The sequence below is a fragment of the Panulirus ornatus genome, chromosome 41, assembly GCF_036320965.1.
Source record: "Panulirus ornatus isolate Po-2019 chromosome 41, ASM3632096v1, whole genome shotgun sequence".
NCBI lineage: Eukaryota > Metazoa > Arthropoda > Malacostraca > Decapoda > Palinuridae > Panulirus > Panulirus ornatus.
The window spans coordinates 7456838-7480505 of NC_092264.1; the positions used below are offsets into that span (position 1 = coordinate 7456838).

Below are 23668 nucleotides of genomic sequence, written 5' to 3' on the forward strand. Positions count from 1 at the left end.
GGGTCCGCCGTCCAATCCATCTGCTACATCTCTTCTAACAAGACGAACAAGATCGTGCTAACTAAAAACGTATGCACACTAATAAAGTCAGTAGAGCCGTCTTAACAAAACGTAAAGATTCCGCTCCCGCATAACAGCATCGGATATGGAAACCTTTGGCTAAAATGTTAGAGAAGTAATTGTTCAAGAGAAGTGGCTGTATGCATGTATGCATGACCTCCCTGTTCGCCCTGGTAAGCAAATTAGACGGACTGGGGGAGCGGCCTTATTGACTGCAGGGTGTATAGCATGACGGGAAAGTTGGAAGGGCCAGGTACCGCCCTCACTGCATGACAACAGACAATCAATCATGCGCATAGATTATACATCATAAGACGCGGAAATTTCTACAGTGCAAATAAAAGTCTCCTTGCAGATTTGGTACTCCAGATTGATGGATGCTTCCGATTGTTTCAGATTTACACATGCATTTTGTGTGAAGGCTGACCTAAATTTATAGCCAGAATAGCAACGCTGTCTAGCACTGTAGCAAGTGATCACTGTGCAGCACTGCATCACTACTGCCGATCTTTGTGTGTGTGTGTGTGTGTGTGTCTGTGTCTGTGTGTGTGTGTGTGTGTGTGTGTGTGTGTGTGTGTGTGATCACTCTGAGACAATGTTGCTACTGTGATCACTGAGGTACACTGATGACGTAACCTTCTGACCTGAAACTTTTGGGTCATGTTAAAGGTCACGCTATTTACACCCACGGGTCCGTACCCTTGTTGCTCACAGGGGTACACTGTGGAAAATTACGATGGAATACACCGCCAGCGGTACTCTGCCAGTGGTGCTTCGCTAGCGGTATTTCGCCAGTGGAACTTTGAGAGTGGAACTTTTCCAGTGGTACTTTGTCAGTGATACCTTGCATGGCAGTTTGCCAGAGGCGATTTGCTAGTGGTGTTTTCTTGGACCTTATAACAGGCCCTTGCTGGTCTCCGGGTGTCTGTAAGCGGCACGTGCGGACGTGCAAATGTTTATTCTCACGTCGCGTTGCGACGGTGGCGGTGGAAATGATAATTGAAATATCCTAAGAGTTTTTTTTCTTACACTCTCAAACACTTTACTAGAAGGGGAGGGGAACACGCGACCAAGTACGCACATACACGCTTTAGTGAGGGTGGCGGAATTTCCATTACAATGTGAAACATGAACCTCTCACAAACAGAACACACTTGCAACATAATACAACGTGCAAGCCAAGACATTATTAAAGAATAGACACGAAACACTGTTAACATAAACAGTACTGAAATGTGTGGAGAAGGGTTGCGAGTCATGGCGTGCAGAAGGACACATGCTGTGGCGTCGGCTACAGGACCTGTCTGAGGAACATTTGACTCATTATTCTTCTCACAGCAATAACTACATCATATTCTCTATGATCCTCCCAAACATAAATATATAATTGATCATTTTCTTTTGGTGCAACGAATGAAACAAGAAATGATCGTAATATTCGGCAAGAAACTAATCAGACTGCCTGGGACCACCACCTTGTGATTTTGTTATTGTTGCTGGCAGGAAGGAGGTATTTAAAGAATGCGTCACAAACAAACCAATCAAGGAATGTCTCCTGGCCATTCTTACAGAGCGGGATGTTGGTACATGGTCCTCGAAGTCAAAGCACAGGGCTCAGATCCTTTGAAGCCAGACAACGGGGAGTTAAGAACCTGTGAAGTCAGGGGACGTGGGGTTCTGAGCCTTTGAAGTTAAAGGAGGGGAAAGGGGTGTTGAACCTCTCCAAAAGTAGTTTCGTTGCAGCCTGTTCACTCCATAAATTGTTATTTTCAAGTAAGAAAAACTCACAAACGCTACTGTAATCACTGCTTGACACTAAATGATGCACTCAGTCGTATCTTTTAGTACAGAATAGTGACTATCACCGGTTAGCTAAACTACAGGAACAGGATGTTGAAGCTTAACCTCAAAACGAAGTTTCGGTAAAATTCTCAACCATATTCACAAATATATCAGGCAGCACAGCCCACCATCCTCCTCCTCTTACAACTTTCAAATGTTCTTTTACCAAGCTATGGTCTAAGCTCAAGGTTACAGACTACTATCTCAATCTCTCTATCTATCTATCTATAGGAAAACGGATAGTTAGATAAGCAGGCAAATGAGCAAATAGAGAAATGCATGAAAACTTAAATCGAGTGATCACACTATAACTAGTTTTCAAGAATCAGTTTGCAGCTAATCCATCCTACCAGCAAACGTGGCTAAAACATATATCTATCTATTTATCATTGCACCTATTTATCATTTATTTATCATCGTACCATTTATCATTTATTTATCATTGTATGATTTATTACCATTTGATTTTCAATCATTTTGTGTTTCAGTTATGTCTAATGAACCCGTTAATTACCAGACGAACGACTTGATGGCATGCAGCTAATAACTTACTCGTCATTTTATCGAATCCAGATAGTTCCAGCTGATAATCGAAGGATCGCGACTTTTGATCGAATCCACACAAACAGATTTCTGTTCATACAGTTTTCTAAGATAGGGTGGTAACCCTGAAGTAGGATTCCCGGCAGAGCTGACGAGCATGAAGCCAACCAGTGATCGGCGTCGCGATCTATGTAAAAAAAAAAAAAAAAAAAAGTGGTTGCCGACTGTGTGAGACGTCTTCCTTCTCATAGAAGGTCCTACTCAACACGACTTACTTAAGTCCTCCTTGACACAAATCTGTCCAGAACCTGTTCCACAAGGCATGGCTCCCTTAACATGCCTGCCTCAAAAGAGGGTTGTGATTATCAAGAACTCTCAAACACTGTTTTAGATTCTATATCAATCAGACGGGAATAGCAAGGTAAGATATGGGTAAACATGGAGGGAGAGAGAGAGAGAGAGAGAGAGAGAGAGAGAGAGAGAGAGAGAGAGAGAGAGAGAGAGAGAGAGAGAGAGAGAGAGAGAGAGAGAGAGAGAGAGAGAGAGAGAGAGAGAGAGAGAGGTAAACGGATAGTGAGACAGTCAAAGGTCAGATAAAACCTGGTGAAAATGGAATCTAAACGAGCAATCATTCGTTGCCATCAACGCACAAGTGGCAGACATTGTGAGATCATGTGGTGGTGGTGGTAGTGGTGGTGGTGAGAGAATTCAGACATGTTTACACGTTGGTGTGATCGTGAAAGAAAGAAAAAAACGGTCAATTCGGCAACAATTGACAATTGACAAGAATGCCTGTGACCGAGGCAAAAAGGAATGGAGCAGGGGTATTCACTCAACAGCATGACTACCATATAATAGTGGTGAAGGACGGCCTCCATCCCTTACCCTGTCATCTCGAGGCCGAAGCTGCCGTTCAGGGGGCGAGGACTGGACTTGTATTGCTTGGGAACCAGACGGATCCTCTAACTGGACCAATGAATGATACGCATGTAAGGGGCGTCTCCTGCGGGCTCAAGACCGTAGCCTGAGCACATCAATAAAGCTAGATCGTAATAATAAATCTCTTTAAGGGCAAGATACTTGTGTAGATAACCAAGCGTCTATATGTTAAAATTTCACCGACCCACACACACACATCATATATATATATATATATATATATATATATATATATATATATATATATATATATATATATATATATATATATATATCTTTCTTTCATACTATTCGCCATTTCCCGCGTCAGCGAGGTAGCGTTAAGAACAGTGGACTGGGCCTCTGAGGGAATATCCTCACCTGGTGCCCCTCTCTGTTCTTTCTTCTGGAAAATTAAAAAAAAAAAGAGAGGGGAGGATTTCCAGCCCCCCGCTCCCTCCTCTTTTAGTCGCCTTCTACAACACGCAGGGAATACGTGGGAAGTATTCTTTCTCCCCTATCCCCAGGGATAATATATATATATATATATATATATATATATATATATATATATATATATATATATATATATATATATATATATATATATATATATATATATATATATTTGGCTTTCCCATGATTAAATTTACAGTAGCCGCGAGAGAAAGTCTTTTGGCGTGTATGCATCATCGCCAGTTGACGAAAGAGTACAATGTCGTCAAAGAACTCGCTCCAAAGGAATCCAACCTGTCCCTGCTCCTGAGCGTAAAGCAGCCATGGAGCTGCAGGAGCGCCCCTTTGTGAAAGGTGTCCTGGGGTAACAAAGAATGGGGCACATAACAAAGGTGAGATGAATGCTGAAAACTATTGAGACAAAAACAAAAGAAGCGATCAGTTGACGGCATGAGAACCAAGTACCAGCTCCTGTGAAGAGAGGAGGTCGAGTGTGAGAGTGAGGACATGAGGGCCAAGTACCAGCTACTATAATGGGAGGAGGTCCAGTGTGAAAGTGGGGACGTCGGTAAGCGACTGGTCCTGAATGGTCCAAGATGATAGAGTAGGTGGGGTATTGTTGGAGGTAGGTTAAGCATGGAAGATAGTGCCACAAGGATAGGATAATACCCTGTCCTTCTCAGACATTCACGAGGAGAATAGCATTAGGAATTGCAAGATTTGAGGGACTGAAGAATCAACTGCAATTGGATAATGCGAAACACAGTTTGAGAATTAGGTCTTGAGGTGGAGGCAACTACGGGTTAAGAGACACAGGCTGTGAGAACGTCCTTGGAACGCGTAGTACATCATTCCCTTGACACAATGTTCATCTCGCATTCGTCCAGCCCCATCTTCTTACATCATCACTACATCTAGTGTGTTATATATATATATATATATATATATATATATATATATATATATATATATATATATATATATATATATATATATATATATATATATATATATATATATATACATATATATATATATATATATATATCTTTCATACTATTCGCCATTTCCCGCATTAGCGAGGTAGCTAATATATATTTATATATATATATATATATTTTTTTTTTTCGCTGTCTCCCGCGTTTGCGAGGTAGCGCAAGGAAACAGACGAAAGAAATGGCCCAACCCACCCCCATACACATGTATATACATACGTCCACACACGCAAATATACATACCTACACAGCTTTCCATGGCTTACCCCAGACGCTTCCCATGCCGTGATTCAATCCACTGACAGCACGTCAACCCCGGTATACCACATCGATCCAATTCACTCTATTCCTTGCCCGCCTTTCACCCTCCTGCATGTTCAGGCCCCGATCACTCAAAATCTTTTTCACTCCATCTTTCCACCTCCAATTGGTCTCCCACTTCTCCTCGTTCCCTCCACCTCCGACACATATATCCTCTTGGTCAATCTTTCCTCACGCATTCTCTCCATATGACCAAACCATTTCAAAGCACCCTCTTCTGCTCTCTCAGCCACACTCTTTTCATTACCACATATCTTTCTTATCCTTTCATGACTTACTCGATCAAACCACCTCACACCACATATTGTCCTCAATCATCTCATTTCCAGCACATCCACCCTCCTCCGCACAACTCTATCTATAGCCCATGCCTCGCAACCATAAAACTTTGTTGGAACCACTATTCCTTCAAACATACCCATTTTTGCTTTCCAAGATAACGTTCTCGACTTCCACACATTTTTCAACGCTCCCACAACTTTCGCCCCCTCCCCCACCCTATGATTCACTTCCGCTTCCACGGTTCCATCCGCTGCCAAATCCACTCCCAGATATCTAAAACACTTTGCTTCCTCCAGTTTTTCTCCATTCAAACTTACCTCCCAAATTGACTTGTCCCTCAACCCTACTGTACCTAATAACCTTACTCTTAGTCACATTAACTCTCAGTTTTCTCCTTTCACATACTTTACAAAACTCAGTCACCAGCTTCTGCAGTTTCTCACCCGAATCAGCCACCAGCGTTGTATCATCAGCGAACAACAACTGGCTCACTTCCCAAGCTCTCTCATCCACAACACACCGCATACTTGCCCCTCTTTCCAAAACTCTTGCATTCACCTCCATAACAACCCCATCCATAAACAAATTAAACAACCATGGAGACATCACGCACCCCTGCCCCTCATCATCCTGTCGTCAGGGAAGTCAGCACCACAAGTAAAGCATCCTCCTCGAAGGCTCAGAGTGGGGTGCCTAAATGTGTGTGGATGTAACCAAGATGTGAAGACCCTTACTGGAAAAACAATCACTCTTGAAGTAGAACCTTCAGACACAATTGAAAATGTGAAGGAAAATAGTGAAATTGGAGAAAAATGTAGCTTAGACATTGAAGCTTATTGATACAGTGGTTAATTTGGTGAGAACTGCTATTGACGTTTGTGTAAATGAATTATACATTTCCTTTTTTCCATAGCCAGAGGTTGAACCATTATGTGACATTCATTTTTTTCATTCATTTCAAGCTAGAAGTTTCAGTTTTCTAAATTGTTTCTTACATTTTTCATATGTATATATATGTATGTGTATGTGTGTGTATATGTGCGTATGTATGTGTATGTGTGTGTATGTGTATATGTATATATATATGTATATTATCCCTGGGGATAGGGGTGAAAGAATACTTCCCACGTATTCCTCGCGTGTCGTAGAAAGCGACTAGAGGGGACGGGAGCGGGGGGCCAGAAATCATCCCCTCCTTGTATTAACTTTCTAAAATGTGAAACAGAAGAAGGAGTCACGCGGGAAGTGCTCATCCTCCTCGAAGGCTCAGAGTGGGGTGCCTAAATGTGTGTGGATGTAACCAAGATGTGAAAAAAGGAGAGATAGGTAGTATGTTTGAGGAAAGGAACCTGGATGTTTTGGCTCTGAGTGAAACGAAGCTCAAGGGTAAAGGGGAAGAGTGGTTTGGGAATGTCTGGGGAGTAAAGTCAGGGGTTAGTGAGAGGACAAGAGCAAGGGAAGGAGTAGCAATACTCCTGAAACAGGAGTTGTGGGAGTATGTGATAGAGTGTAAGAAAGTAAATTCTCGATTAATATGGGTAAAACTGAAAGTTGATGGAGAGAGGTGGGTGATTATTGGTGCATATGTACCTGGGCATGAGAAGAAAGATCAAGAGAGGCAAGTGTTTTGGGAGCAGCTGAATGAGTGTGTTAGTGGTTTTGATGCACGAGACCGGGTCATAGTGATGGGTGATTTGAATGCAAAGGTGAGTAATGTGGCAGTTGAGGGAATAATTGGTATACATGGGGTGTTCAGTGTTGTAAATGGAAATGGTGAAGAGCTTGTAGATTTATGTGCTGAAAAAGGACTGATGATTGGGAATACCTGGTTTAAAAAGCGAGATATACATAAGTATACTTATGTAAGTAGGAGAGATGGCCAGAGAGCGTTATTGGATTACGTGTTAATTGACAGGCGTGCGAAAGAGAGACTTTTGGATGTTAATGTGCTGAGAGGTGCAACTGGAGGGATGTCTGATCATTATCTTGTGGAGGCTAAGGTGAAGATTTGTATGGGTTTTCAGAAAAGAAGAGTGAATGTTGGGGTGAAGAGGGTGGTGAGAGTAAGTGAGCTTGAGAAGGAGACCTGTGTGAGGAAGTACCAGGAGAGACTGAGTACAGAATGGAAAAAGGTGAGAACAATGGAAGTAAGGGGAGTGGGGGAGGAATGGGATGTATTTAGGGAATCAGTGATGGATTGCGCAAAAGATGCTTGTGGCATGAGAAGAGTGGGAGGTGGGTTGATTAGAAAGGGTAGTGAGTGGTGGGATGAAGAAGTAAGAGTATTAGTGAAAGAGAAGAGAGAGGCATTTGGACGATTTTTGCAGGGAAAAAATGCAATTGAGTGGGAGATGTATAAAAGAAAGAGACAGGAGGTCAAGAGAAAGGTGCAAGAGGTGAAAAAAAGGGCAAATGAGAGTTGGGGTGAGAGAGTATCATTAAATTTTAGGGAGAATAAAAAGATGTTCTGGAAGGAGGTAAATAAAGTGCGTAAGACAAGGGAGCAAATGGGAACTTCAGTGAAGGGCGCAAATGGGGAGGTGATAACAAGTAGTGGTGATGTGAGAAGGAGATGGAGTGAGTATTTTGAAGGTTTGTTGAATGTGTTTGATGATAGAGTGGCAGATATAGGGTGTTTTGGTCGAGGTGGTGTGCAAAGTGAGAGGGTTAGGGAAAATGATTTGGTAAACAGAGAAGAGGTAGTGAAAGCTTTGCGGAAGATGAAAGCCGGCAAGGCAGCAGGTTTGGATGGTATTGCAGTGGAATTTATTAAAAAAGGGGGTGACTGTATTGTTGACTGGTTGGTAAGGTTATTTAATGTATGTATGACTAATGGTGAGGTGCCTGAGGATTGGCGGAATGCGTGCATAGTGCCATTGTACAAAGGCAAAGGGGATTAGAGTGAGTGCTCAAATTACAGAGGTATAAGTTTGTTGAGTATTCCTGGTAAATTATATGGGAGGGTATTGATTGAGAGGGTGAAGGCATGTACAGAGCATCAGATTGGGGAAGAGCAGTGTGGTTTCAGAAGTGGTAGAGGATGTGTGGATCAGGTGTTTGCTTTGAAGAATGTATGTGAGAAATACTTAGAAAAGCAAATGGATTTGTATGTAGCATTTATGGATCTGGAGAAGGCATATGATAGAGTTGATAGAGATGCTCTGTGGAAGGTATTAAGAATATATGGTGTGGGAGGCAAGTTGTTAGAAGCAGTGAAAAGTTTTTATCGAGGATGTAAGGCATGTGTACGTGTAGGAAGAGAGGAAAGTGATTGGTTCTCAGTGAATGTAGGTTTGCGGCAGGGGTGTGTGATGTCTCCATGGTTGTTTAATTTGTTTATGGATGGGGTTGTTAGGGAGGTAAATGCAAGAGTTTTGGAAAGAGGGGCAAGTATGAAGTCTGTTGGGGATGAGAGAGCTTGGGAAGTGAGTCAGTTGTTGTTCGCTGATGATACAGCGCTGGTGGCTGATTCATGTGAGAAACTGCAGAAGCTGGTGACTGAGTTTGGAAAAGTGTGTGGAAGAAGAAAGTTAAGAGTAAATGTGAATAAGAGCAAGGTTATTAGGTACAGTAGGGTTGAGGGTCAAGTCAATTGGGAGGTGAGTTTGAATGGAGAAAAACTGGAGGAAGTGAAGTGTTTTAGATATCTGGGAGTGGATCTGGCAGCGGATGGAACCATGAAAGCGGAAGTGGATCATAGGGTGGGGGAGGGGGCGAAAATCCTGGGGGCCTTGAAGAATGTGTGGAAGTCGAGAACATTATCTCGGAAAGCAAAAATGGGTATGTTTGAAGGAATAGTGGTTCCAACAATGTTGTATGGTTGCGAGGCGTGGGCTATGGATAGAGTTGTGCGCAGGAGGATGGATGTGCTGGAAATGAGATGTTTGAGGACAATGTGTGGTGTGAGGTGGTTTGATCGAGTGAGTAATGTAAGGGTAAGAGAGATGTGTGGAAATAAAAAGAGCGTGGCTGAGAGAGCAGAAGAGGGTGTTTTGAAGTGGTTTGGGCACATGGAGAGGATGAGTGAGGAAAGATTGACCAAGAGGATATATGTGTCGGAGGTGGAGGGAACAAGGAGAAGAGGGAGACCAAATTGGAGGTGGAAAGATGGAGTGAAAAAGATTTTGTGTGATCGGGGCCTGAACATGCAGGAGGGTGAAAGGAGGGCAAGGAATAGAGTGAATTGGAGCGATGTGGTATACCGGGGTTGACGTGCTGTCAGTGGATTGAAGCAAGGCATGTGAAGCGTCTGGGGTAAACCATGGAAAGCTGTGTAGGTATGTATATTTGCGTGTGTGGACGTATGTATATGCATGTGTATGGGGGGGTTGGGGGTTGGGCCATTTCTTTCGTCTGTTTCCTTGCGCTACCTCGCAAACGCGGGAGACAGCGACAAAGTATAATAAATAAATATATAAATATATATATATATACATTGGAAAGGATCACAATTTTGCGCGTGATCAAGTATATTCCTATGAGTCCACAGGGAAAATGAAATACGATAAGTTCCCAAGTGCACTTTCGTGTAATAATCACATCATCAGGGCGCCAACGCGGGAAACGACGATCAAGCACAAAAAAAGAAAGGTGTGTGTGTGTGTGTGTGTGTGTGTGTGTGTGTGTGTGTGTGTGTGTGTACATTTTTCATTATAGAATCGCGTCTGTCTTAGCAGACTACCTGAGACAAGAACAACTCTGGGTGTTGAAATAAGCGCAGAGACCGGCAGTTTAGGGGCTGAACACTCAGAGACGGCAGTTTAAGGACCATCATGTCAGAAACCGGGAGGTTACAGACCAACAGGTCAGGGACCGGCAGGTCAGAGACCGGTAGGTCATAGACCAGCAGCTCTTCTTAAGTCAGAAGTTTCGTAACCCATTCTTACACTTCCGCAAATACATTCAGTTAACAAATCAACCTGATCGATGTATTCTTGTCTACCTCGTAGCGAAGTGAGTGTTATGTCTCGCTTGGTCTGACTACTGGATCTATATATAGTGAACCCTGACCCCTTGAAATCCTCAAGAGGGACAAAATGGAAAGAAACGAAAGAAATTTAAATGCACTGGGCTGAGGTGCGTACCCAGCTAGCTTCGCATCGATCGGCCCCGGAAAGTAAACAACAAAGTTATGACTGTTGAAAAGACAGAATAAAGGATGTAGGAAAAAAAGAGGAAAAGCGGGAACTCCTTACCTTTAGGGAAGCCAAACCTAACTGAACTTATATTCATAGTAGGGATCCACTTCCTACATGGAATTTCACCCTTTACGAAAATTTTGGGAGCCTTGAAAAATGTGTGGAAGTCGAGAACATTATCCCGGAAAGCAAAAATGGGTATGTTTGAAGGAATAGTAGTTCCAACAATGTTGTATGGTTGCGAGGCGTGGGCTATGGATAGAGTTGTGCGTAGGAGGATGGATGTGCTGGAAATGAGATGTTTGAGGACAATGTGTGGTGTGAGGTGGTTTGATCGAGTAAGTAACGTAAGGGTAAGAGAGATGTGTGGAAATAAAAAGAGCGTGGTTGAGAGAGCAGAAGAGGGTGTTTTGAAGTGGTTTGGGCACATGGAGAGAATGAGTGAGGAAAGATTGACCAAGAGGATATATGTGTCGGAGGTGGAGGGAACGAGGAGAAGAGGGAGACCAAATTGGAGGTGGAAAGATGGAGTGAAAAGGATTTTGTGTGATCGGGGCCTGAACATGCAGGAGGGTGAAAGGAGGGCAAGGAATAGAGTGAATTGGAGCGATGTGGTATACAGGGGTTGACGTGCTGTCAGTGGATTGAATCAAGGCATGTGAAGCGTCTGGGGTAAACCATGGAAAGCTGTGTAGGTATGTATATTTGCGTGTGTGGACGTGTGTATGTACATGTGTATGGGGGGGGGTTGGGCCATTTCTTTCGTCTGTTTCCTTGCGCTACCTCGCAAACGCGGGAGACAGCGACAAAGTATAAAAAAAAAAAAAAAAAAAAAAAATATATATATATATATATATATATATATATATATATATATATATATATATATATATATACATATATATATATATATATATATATATATATATATATATATATATATATATATATATATATATATATATATATATATATATATATATATGTATATATATATATATATATACTTTTTCCTCCAGCTCTCAAGCAATGTCGAATGTACAGGTGGGTGGCCTGAGGACCAAGTCACAGATATGCCTCGTGCCCGCACGGTGCTCAGGATGTTATAAAAAGTGCAATGGAAAGGAAATATCTGAGGCCAAGTCTGAAAGACGTTACATGAAGTATTTCCTCGCCCCGAACATTGCTCTGTCCGGGTCACTCATGATCATCCTCAAGAATCTGAGTTATTCGAAAAATCTTATCATCAATACTTTCTCCTGGTCATCACTATATTCTCCTGGTCATCACTATATTCTCCTGGTCATCACTATATTCTCCTGGTCATCACTATATTCATTTAACTTTATAGTCAAATTCTTTTATTATATTATATCATATTATATTATATTATATTATATTATATTATATATATATATATATATATATATATATATATATATATATATATATATATATATATATATATATATATATATATATATATATATATATTATCCCTGGGGATAGGGGAGAAAGAATACTTCCCACGTATTCCCTGCGTGTCGTAGAAGGCGACTAAGAGGGAAGGGAGCGGGGGGCTGGAAATCCACCCCTCTCGTTTTTTTTTCTTTTTTTTCCTAAAAAGAAGGAACAGAGAAGGGGGCCAGGTGAGGATATTCCCTCTAAGACCCAGTCCTCTGTTCTTAACGCTACCTCGCTAACGCGGGAAATGGCGAATAGTATGAAAAAAAAAAAAAAAAATATATATATATATATATATATATATATATATATATATATATATATATATATATATATATATATATTCTTTTTCTTTTCTTTCAAACTATTCGCCATTTCCCGCATTAGCCAGGTAGCGTTAAGAACAGAGGACTGGGCCTCTGAGGGAATATCCTCAACTGGCCCCCTTCTCTGTTCCGTCTTTTGGAAAATTAGAAAAAAAAAAGAGGGGAGGAATCATCAACCACCATCCCCATATATCTAGACCGCCAGAACGACTCTCTTGTCACTGTATTTGTTTTCACTTCTAATCCCTCGCGCTCTAGCTACACCATTTTGACCCAGGGTAGTTCACTGACCATACTCTAATAAGTGTCTATACTCGTCGTACATCCTCCTCCAACTGCCCCTTCTAAACGCCTCTTTGAGAAACTTGGGAATCCTCGGCTATATAGTCCTTGATACCTGACGGTGGGTGTCATCAGAGTATGGTCTACAAGCTTCCCTCTTTTGGCTTTCTTTCCTTACTCTGTGCTGCTCCGGCATCTAGCTGCCTCTCTAGCTTGCTTATCTCCATAACTACTAATGAATCAACCTCTCCCTCTCTTTCCTTATCAACACAGATATCCCCCAGAACTCTGTTCTGTCTCCTACACTCTTCCCTAACTTCTATCAACTATTTCGTTTCTTCAACAACAAATAAGAAATGAACTTATATGATGATAATTCCACTTCTTTCAGATTTGCTCTTTTCCTGTTTCTCGATCTACTTCTCGTTCCAACATAACTGCCTCTCTAAACTGAAATTTAAATAGAATGTTACACTGGGCCAGGCGTAACCTGGTTAAGTTCAGCACCTTTAAAGCCTATCTCCCAATTTTTCTCTTTTTAAAACTCTTCTCCTTTTCATGTTTCTATAATTCCAGCATCCAACACAATGAACAACTCATCACCGGTTACTTTGTCATCAATGGCTGGCTAGATAGAGATTTTATTTTTCCTCTATATAAGGATTTACTAAACCTCGAACCTCCAACATCAAGCAGAAAGGATGTCGACGGGTGTCGCGATGTCCTAGGAAACCGGGGCAAACTCAGCGTGTTGCGTGAAACGCTGGAAAGTCAGGCATTTATACACGATACTCTAACTCTTGATATCAGTAATGATCATTGTGAGCAAAAACCAAGAATGGAGTAGAAGTATAACACTGATAAACATTTATATGAATAAAGTAGATAGCTAACAATTGGGCAGGTAAACAGCTCAAACACCTCTTCTCACGTAGGCCAAGTGTTGACTTGCTATACTATCATTCATCATAAAATGAACCTGAGAGGGGAACTTTCTTCAGAATTTAGTCGTCAGTCATGTATCCGTAAGGTAACAAACAGGTCGTGCGACCTTTTTCAGTAAGCAATACCTTTAGCATGAAGAAGGGCATCTGAGCACGACGGTACGACCCGTGAATATGACGGCCCTTAAGGGTCATTTCAAAGGCCAACCCATCATGCCCAAGGTTCATACCGTCATGCATAAGGGTCGCAACGTCGTGCACAACGGGTGCAGATTAGGTCAAACTGAATAGAATTTGAAGGCTGCGGTGTAAGCACCGCCGCCATCATCGACATGGGTCAGTAATGCTGGCCTTTGTCCTGATGGGCCAACAGTACGAGACACTGCTCGAGGCCTTACTTTTGGGTTTTAGAAACAGCAATGTTAGCTCGGTCTTTACACATGGTCCTTATAGGTCCTTCCAGTTGGAACCTTATTGAGAACACAGTTACATCAAACGCAAAATGCTATCGACGCTTGTGGGGCTCTTACTTTGTTGTCGTTCCCATCCAGACTCACAGGAAATGACAAAAGAGTCCCAAGCTTTCGTCTGAATTACAAGACACATGTACACTTGCGTGTACTTATAACAGGAAGACAGAGGGGAAGCACGGTGCTGGCACACATAAAGCGAGGAGTTGGGAAGTTCTCGTGCGCTGTCTCACCGTCCCTGGGAAGACTCAACGCCCCACTAGACTGACAGGGAACCACATTACCAACTCATGATTTCCCACTCACAAGGGCAGCTCTGAGGACTGTGATTTCCACTTGTACTTATCATGGTTTATGAAGCAAGAAACAATTTAATAACAAAGTGGCAAGAGTAACTTCTGTATAGGTGATGAGCTGGTGACGTGATGATGATGATAATAGTGATGGCTCGGTGATGACAGTGCCGGAGTGAAGATGACAGGTGGAAGGTGACTGACTTCCGACGAGACGGACGCCCGCTCGGCGGCGCTGGACCTACATTCGCCAGCGTCTTTGTTAGGTGACGACCATATCATCTCACCGGGGCATCTTATCCAGAGTTCCCACGAATACTGACATTACTTGTAGACCTGTTGGTTGTTAATATGAAAGCGAAGGTTTGACAGAGCCAACACTTGGTTTATGTACTTTCCGTGAATGGAACATATATATAGTAATGTTTGTGTGTACAAGCCATGTGTACATACAATGAAAGCGAAGGTGGATTTTGTGTTAACCAAAGACACTCTATGTGGGTGAGTTGGTGCTGTATAACACCGTGTTTCTCTCATTAGAAAAGCGAACATCTCACATGAATCTCTCACTGGTAGTGTAGAGACGTCATACGAAGTCTCTCGAGCTCCTGTAACATCCTCTCCGCACCACAGCAGATGCAGTGGTAATTAGTATAACTGATTAACTCCCTTCCCAGGTGATGAGGGTCCTCGAACGTGGTGGTGACCTTACTCGTGACTCTCCTCACTGGACTGTGGCGAACTCACGCCCGTCTCGCCGCCCACTTATGGGTAGATCTTAATCATGTCTCCTTCATTGAAGTATATTAGTACCTCATGTCCTAGCTCAGACCTCAACTGAGTGGGTGATGTTAGGTCAGCGTTACACTGCCGTCTATACAACGAGCCTGAAAGTTCACCTTATATTTCTAAGGTAGTGGAAGGGAGGCCCATTGAAGGTGGCAGAAGAGAGGCCCTAGAAACAAGCGACCGGAGCCTTAGACACCTTCCACCGCACACACGACCTTGATTGAGATGGAGGAACACAAAGAATACTGTGACTGTCCTCAGTGTGTATTGCACTGCTGTGTGTGTTTCCCCACATGTTGTGTGTATTAGTTCAGTAAGCCCCAGGCCTCCTCATGGAACCTTAACTGAAGGCTCGGCACGAGAATATTTCTCAGATGGACAAACCTGAAATCGTCCTCTTGTATACACAATATCCAGGAAAGCATCACGATACAATTGAACAAGGAACAAAGTATAAGAATCCCCGTAATTCAGTTGGGGCAATAGAGAAAACACTGAAACAAGTGAGGGGAAAAAACTCATTGCCGCAGAAGAACGACCAAGACATCGCTCTAAAACGGTTGAATAAGCAAGAAAACTTTCGTCTACAAACCTATACAACTTAGGGGATAAAAAAATCAGCTAATCACTTCCTCACCTTCACAACTCCTGGTGCAACCTCTTACAGCCCCCATGACCAGCGGTTCACTCTAGCTTTGTCAGTGGCTCCCTAAAAGAGCAAAAATGATGATGTCTCTTGCAGTAACACTGGGGATTACGGCCTGACACTCGAGATTACAATAATTTACCTCCATCACAGGACTTAATTGTGGACGCATCACATCTCCAGGAAGAGGACACGCCTTTAGTGGTGCACCGTGAAGAGACTTTTGGCGTAACATACTCGTTCGCTGCCCTTAAACACTCAACCATTGCTGGGTGTCATTACCCCATGGGGTGAAAAGTGTGTGTGTGTGTGTGTGTGTGTGTGTGTGTGTGTGTGTGTGTGTGTGTGTGTGTGTGTGGCATACTATTCACGTGCATTCTAGTATCTGAGGTAGATGTTATTTTTCTACCCATAGTACAGGTATAGGTCATGTCCTCCCTGGTAGTGTCGGGACCTTCACCCACCTGGCCAAGGGTCGTGACTCACCTGCAGTAATCAGGTTGAGGGCGGCGGAGACCACGGCATAAGGCCCCCGATGCAGCACGCACCGGTATAATCCTGCGTCACTGGCCGTCACCTGCCGGAGAGAGAAACGGCGACTAGGAGTCAATTGGCCGATTCGTATAGACTTACTACTCCCTTCCCATACTATCCCAAGTCACTGATGCCTCTATTCATTATATTCTCAGTCCTTACTGTCCTCTTCATTTTCAGTTCTTACTGCCTCCGATCTTCTCTATTATCAGTACTTCTTATCCTTTTCAGTCACCACTCCTCATTATCCTCAGTCCGTAGTGTTTCAAGCCTTCACTATTCTCAGTCCTCAGTGTCTCCAGTAATCACTATCTGTCATTTCACATGTTCCCCGTCCTCACCATTCTTATTTCTTACTGTCCCTACATCTCACTATTCGTCGCCCTTACTTACTATTTCCATCTTTCATTATAGATATACGCATCATATATTTCCATTTATATATAATAATGTACAATACGTAAAATAAACAATAAAATGTCAAACATAAAACTAAATTAGAGTTGGTAAACATTAAGCAACCAGACAGGGCTACCAACGTTTGAGATGAGCAGCGTCCCATTGGCCAGGACATAGCGTCGAGGGTCATTGACAACTTGTCCCTCATTGGTCCAAGTGACGTTGGGCACGCCAGTCTCCGTTTTGATTGGCTGACAGGGGAGGAGTAGCTCCGCCCCAATCACTGTCACCGATTCCATCGGCGGCAGGTCCTGGAACCCGAACCCCAGCCTGGAGAACGAGTCTGCGGGAGAAACACAAAAACAAAATCAGTCAACTATACGTAAGAAGGTCAGAAAATGGGAGACAAGATGGAAGGATGATAAAAACTAAATAAATAAGTAAATAAAGTCTGGAGGTATTAAATCATGATAGAGAGAATGATATACATAGAAGATCAGACAACACAACTATGTCACCTTCACTGTGCACATTACACCTTAGTATTAATACAAACATTATATCAACATATCTTTTGTTTCCTTACCTAACCCAACCCACCTTGCCTCTGATTTCTGTAATTAAACACAGCCTTCAATCAGCGATGGAAAATACTGCCATACATCGAGGTGCCATTATTACATCGTCTTGCAGATGCTTTAAGTAAACGGTTCATTTCCTGCCACTGCTCTTAGCTCTCACACGCTCTACTTCGCCGTCAGAAGTACTACTGCTTGGTTAATGGCTGGTCGTGTGTGTGTGTGTGTATGTGTGTGTGTGTGTGTGTGTGTGTGTGTGTGCAATGAGGTAAGAACTGCTTATCACCCCCGAGGCCTTACTTCTGTCGCCTTTACCGTCGTGTTCGCTTTCGTTTTTCTCAGGTCGTGCGGGCTATCGATGATGAAAAGGACCTTCCTGGGACAATGAGGCACTATGGGAGGTGTGGATCATTAGCTGGAGGAGAGTTAGATGGCAGGAACAAGTGATGGATGAACGTCACTCAAGATCAACATATGTAGTTCGTCTGTTTCCGTCAACAGTCCGCACTGCCATACATATTTACGATATTCAATTGTGCTGGCCATATGTGCCATAGCAGATTATACTTCAAAGATCAGCAACGTAGTTTCTGTAGAATATATATATATATATATATATATATATATATATATATATATATATATATATATATATATATATATATATATATATATATATATATATATATTCCCTGGGGATAGGGGAGAAAGAACACTTCCCACGTATTCCCTGCGTGTCGTAGAAGGCGACTAAAAGGGAAGGGAGCGGGGGGCTGGAAATCCTCCCCTCTCTTTTTTTTTTTTTTTTTTCCAAAGGAAGGAACAGAGAAGGGGGCTGGATGAGGATGTTTCCTCAGAGGCCCAGTCCTCTGTTCTTTACGCTACCTCGCTGACGCGGGAAATGGCGAATAGTATGAAAGAAAGATATATGTATATATTTTTTTTTTTTTTTTTTTGCTTTGTCGCTGTCTCCCGCGTTTGCGAGGTAGCGCAAGGAAACAGACGAAAGAAATGGCCCAACCCACCCCCATACACATGTATATACATACGTCCATACACGCAAATATACATACCTACACAGCTTTCCATGGTTTACCCCAGACGCTTCACATGCCCTGATTCAATCCAGTGACAGCACGTCAACCCCGGTATACCACATCGCTCCAATTCACTCTATTCCTTGCACGCCTTTCACCCTCCTGCATGTTCAGGCCCCGATCACACAAAATCTTTTTCACTCCATCTTTCCACCTCCAATTTGGTCTCCCTCTTCTCCTCGTTCCCTCCACCTCCGACACATATATCCTCTTGGTCAATCTTTCCTCACTCATTCTCTCCATGTGCCCAAACCATTTCAAAACACCCTCTTCTGCTCTCTCAACCACGCTCTTTTTATTTCCACACATCTCTCTTACCCTTACGTTACTTACTCGATCAAACCACCTCACACCACACATTGTCCTCAAACATCTCATTTCCAGCACATCCATCCTCCTGCGCACCACTCTATCCATAGCCCACGCCTCGCAACCATACAACATTGTTGGAACCACTATTCCTTCAAACATACCCATTTTTGCTTTCCGAGATAATGTTCTCGACTTCCACACATTCTTCAAGGCTCCCAGAATTTTCGCCCCTTCCCCCATCCTATGATCCACTTCCACTTCCATGGTTTCATCCGCTGCCAGATCCACTCCCAGATATCTAAAACACTTTACTTCCTCCAGTTTTTCTCCATTCAAACTCACCTCCCAATTGACTTGACCCTCAACCCTACTGTACCTAATAACCTTGCTCTTATTCACATTTACTCTTAACTTTCTTCTTTCACACACTTTACCAAACTCAGTCACCAGCTTCTGCAGTTTCTCACATGAATCAGCCACCAGCGCTGTATCATCAGCGAACAACAACTGACTCACTTCCCAAGCTCTCTCATCCCCAACAGACTTCATACTTGCCCCTCTTTCCAAAACTCTTGCATTCACCTCCCTAACAACCCCATCCATAAACAAATTAAACAACCATGGAGACATCACACACCCCTGCCGCAAACCTACATTCACTGAGAACCAATCACTTTCCTCTCTTCCTACACGTACACATGCCTTACATCCTCGATAAAAACTTTTCACTGCTTCTAACAACTTGCCTCCCACACCATATATTCTTAATACCTTCCACAGAGCATCTCTATCAACTCTATCATATGCCTTCTCCAGATCTATAAATGCTACATACAAATCCATTTGCTTTTCTAAGTATTTCTCACATACATTCTTCAAAGCAAACACCTGATCCACACATCCTCTACTACTTCTGAAACCACACTGCTCTTCCCCAATCTGATGCTCTGTACATGCCTTCACCCTCTCAATCAATACCCTCCCATATAATTTACCAGGAATACTCAACAAACTTATACCTCTGTAATTTGAGCATATATATATATATATATATATATATATATATATATATATATATATATATATATATATATATATATATATATATATATATATATATATATATATATTTTTTTTTTTTTTTTTTTTTTTTCTTTCAAACTATTCGCCATTTCCCGCGTTAGCGAGGTAGCGTTAAGAACAGAGGACTGGGCCTTGGAGGGAATATCCTCACCTGGCCCCCTTCTCTGTTCCTTGTTTTGGAAAATTAAAAAAAAAAACGAGAGGGGAAGATTTCCAGCCCCCCGCTCCCTCCCCTTTTAGTCGCCTTCTACGACACGCAGGGAATACGTGGGAAGTGTTCTTTCTCCCCTATCCCCAGGGAATATACTTTACTTCTGACACGAAATGACCTCTATCAAGTCGACCTTCAAGTGGTGCATATTAATCAAATAATGATTCATGATGTATGTAGAGGTGGTAAGGTCCTGACCCAGCATGACGAAGGCAGTATTGAACTCTTAGTATCAGTATTGACCTCTCATGATCTCCGTGACGCTGACCACTCACGATCTCGGTAGTTTGCAATGATGACCTCCTCACCACAAAGACTGCGATGTTCCTCAGTGTGATGTTACCATCATAACCTGGCTCTTTCTTTTACTGGTTTTGTGTTTTATTCGCATTTCAACTGCTGTCCAATGTCTGGGGAATATATAAATGATAAGGGTGACATTCACACTGTATTTCTTCATAAATGTAGCGTCTGCTCTAGTCTGTACGAAATTTCGAATCAGATGGTTGGCAGAAGGCGGCTATAGCCCCTGATAAGGTTGCTAGTGAATGCGGCACATCTGTGGTGCCAGGCGTATGACAAACGCATCCAATTTTTTTGGAACTACTACATGCCTTGTAGCACCCTAGAGGCGTACAATGAACATAACTGAAATCAACCAAGACAGTTCATTCGACAAGTTTAACTCCCTGCAAACAAATGGAGAATCAGGGATACGAATCACGCTACTACACTGTTAAGTCACTGAAACCTTAAGAATTCCAGCATCATTATCTCAAGTACTTTTTCTCTTAGTCCAGCGTTCGCTTCTTGAGTGAGGGACAGAGGGAGCCACATTCACAAGGCCATGGATGGCAAAGTGGAACAAACTACACTCCAAAGGCAACAACAAGGAGCAATGGCCCAATCTGTGCCAATCAGAGAAAGAGTAGCAGTCAAAGGCGCACGCCTACACCGCCTGCATCACAACATGACGGCTATCGCCCACATTGTCCTGTTCTTATACAAGGGACGCGTCTCCCAGGCCCCACCATGTGACCATGGCCCCAGGACACTACTACTGGACTCCAGCAGATAACTTCGTTGTGGACTTTCATGTCTTCTGTTAGCCGCTTTTCCCGTATAATCACGTATACCTGAGTGATGCTGCTGTGGGCACACACACAAACACACACACACACACACACACACACACACACACACACATGACAACAAAGAAGGAAAAAGAAGACAAAGAAGAAAGAGGGGATTGGCCCTCTCAGCAAAGAATAGCCTTAGGTTTCACGAAATATCGAAAGGTGGCCTATTCAAAGAATACATAAGAGGAACAAATTAACCAAAGGAACAAGTACGATGGAACAAGAAGGTGCGAAACACATCTGCCTTAGTTCTAATGCTGGAGTATTTTGGTTATAAAGAGACAGACTGGGATATCTTGAATTCACATGGAGAGCACTACAATCACAGGGGCTGATACACCATAATCAATAGATCTTATCTTTACACACTGTAGCATGGAAAGTGAGAACATCATGTGTTTCACCTACTGGAGACAGTGATCATGTAATACTCGAATTTGATTATATGGTAACTGAGGACATAAAAAGGAACAGAGATAAAACCAGGCTTAAAGGGCGTTAAATAAATGTGGAAACTACAGTTAAAGAATTTCTGTAGGAACATCGATTGGAAAATAGAGCTTAGTAGCCATGACACAGCTAATTTTAGAGGGTTCTGCGAAATCTACATCGAAGTGGTACCTTTAGCTGTAAACAGTGATGAAAGGCAAAAAAGAGAGATATGGCTGAAGATGAGATGTCAAAATGTGAAACAGTTTAGGTACATAGCATAGAGTAGATACGCGAGGCAATACACCTATCCAGCATATGGACAGTACAAGAGAGCAGGGAATGAGTACGGAAGCATAAGGAATATGGGATTGAGAAATACTCAAAAGAACATTGTGAAAAAAGGCAAGAGCTAATTCCAACTTTTCCATTTATTCTTCAGGGGTAAATTGCCAGTTAAACAGCAGCTAATCAGACTACAGAAGTCGGGGAGCTGAATGACAAGTTCCAAATTGTTTTCACAAAGGAAGATTCCATAGCCTCATCACCAGTTAAATGGAATGGGGAGTAGGTCTTGCAATTCCTGAAATATCTAAGACAAACACACTGGTATGCGGCACTGATCCATAAAAGGCTAATGTTCTGATGAAGTCTATCCATACGTGTTGAAGACGTGCACAGATACGTTTGACAGGCCACTATGAAGTGTCGATCAGGATGTCAATGGAGGGAGATTAAGTGGAAAGAGAACATATGTCACAATCAAACGAAAGATCACTGTTAACTAAACGAAAGATCACTGAGAAGTTGCATTGAACTACAGACCAGTCTCTACCGACTGAGATGAAATCAAAAGAAATAAAAATGGAAATGATAATCAACATAATAAAAGGGAAAACCGAGAGACGATGCGGATTAACAGAAAGGTAGTCGTGCGTAATAATCCTCTTAGACTTCTGTGATAGAGTTTTACACAATAAAGAATCCTGGGCGGACTGAGTTTATCTGGTCTGCCAGAAACTGCTCTTCACTGTATCGCAGGCTTATCACTGTGTCACATAGGGGCTAGTTAAAAAAAATAAAAAAACTAGATCTTCAGGCAGGTATAAAGGGGAGATAACGCTGGATAAAATATGAACTCAACAGTAGCAAACAAAAGGTACGTCAAAGGATCATTCATGAAGTGGTTTGAGGTCAACAGTGGTCAGCTGCAGGTTCTAAATCCTAAACGACTTGCCAGAAGGACTAGACTCGTATGTGAATATATCTGCGAATAATGCTTACGGTCATGTGTGCACCAGAGTGAGGACGACTGCATCAACTTACATGGGGACATAGACAAAGGTAAGAGGTTACTTGATCACAATCTTCATATTCTTAAACAGATGAATGGATTACCCCAATGGAAAGATACGTCTGAAGCGAACAAACAAATCGTATTGTGGAGAGAATACTTCCGAAATAAAATTTCATTTCGGTGGACACCTCTTCTGCAGACCTGGGAAACTTAAGGACCTGGGGAAGAAGGGACAAGTGTGAGGACCGTAGGTCTTGGATGGGAAAGGATCTGAGGATCTGAATGGTTAAGGGTCATTATGAGGACTTGCCTGGGAAAGGACCAGTTTAAGGATGTACGAACATGGGAGCGAAGGGACCATTATTAGGATGCAAGGAAAGGGGTCAGTATGAGGACCTGGACGGGAAGAAATCAGTATGAGGACGTGACGATTCGGGGAAAAAGGATCAGCATCAGGATATGAGAACCTGTGGATGACGAAGCCACAGAACAATGTAAGTGAATGTCTGTTTTTCCGCTCAGGAGTGACGGCAAATTAATTCCGCACTTCTGCCCATCCTGTGGACGGTGGCATAAAAGAACGGTATGAGGAGGTGGAACATCAGAACACATGAGGATGGCAGCAGTGTGAATTTTAGGATCAAATGAGGAGAACGAAGAAAAGTGGCGTCCATGGTGCAGACGGCAGGACATGGCAAATGGAGGAGAAACTTGAAGAAGCGGGAATGACCCATCAATTTACAAACCAGTTATCTCCTTGAGGAAACATTGGAGGAAGTAAAAGACACTTAACTGCTCAACCCTCGAGTTAACGGCGTGG

The 23668-nt window shown here is 42.6% G+C and overlaps 1 protein-coding gene across 4 annotated transcripts in view; it reads right to left on the minus strand.

Annotated features, from left to right (window-relative positions):
• The window catches only part of LOC139761648 (immunoglobulin superfamily DCC subclass member 4-like), a 265177-nt gene that overhangs the window by 74894 nt on the left and 166615 nt on the right, over nt 1-23668 (minus strand). For all 4 annotated transcript variants that reach the window (XM_071685953.1, XM_071685952.1, XM_071685951.1 and 1 more), the window contains exons 2-3: nt 16843-17045; nt 16256-16346 (exon numbers count right to left, since the gene is read on the minus strand). In XM_071685953.1, coding sequence (XP_071542054.1) covers nt 16256-16346; nt 16843-17045 — 294 coding nt within the window. The remainder of the gene's footprint in view (nt 1-16255; nt 16347-16842; nt 17046-23668) is intronic.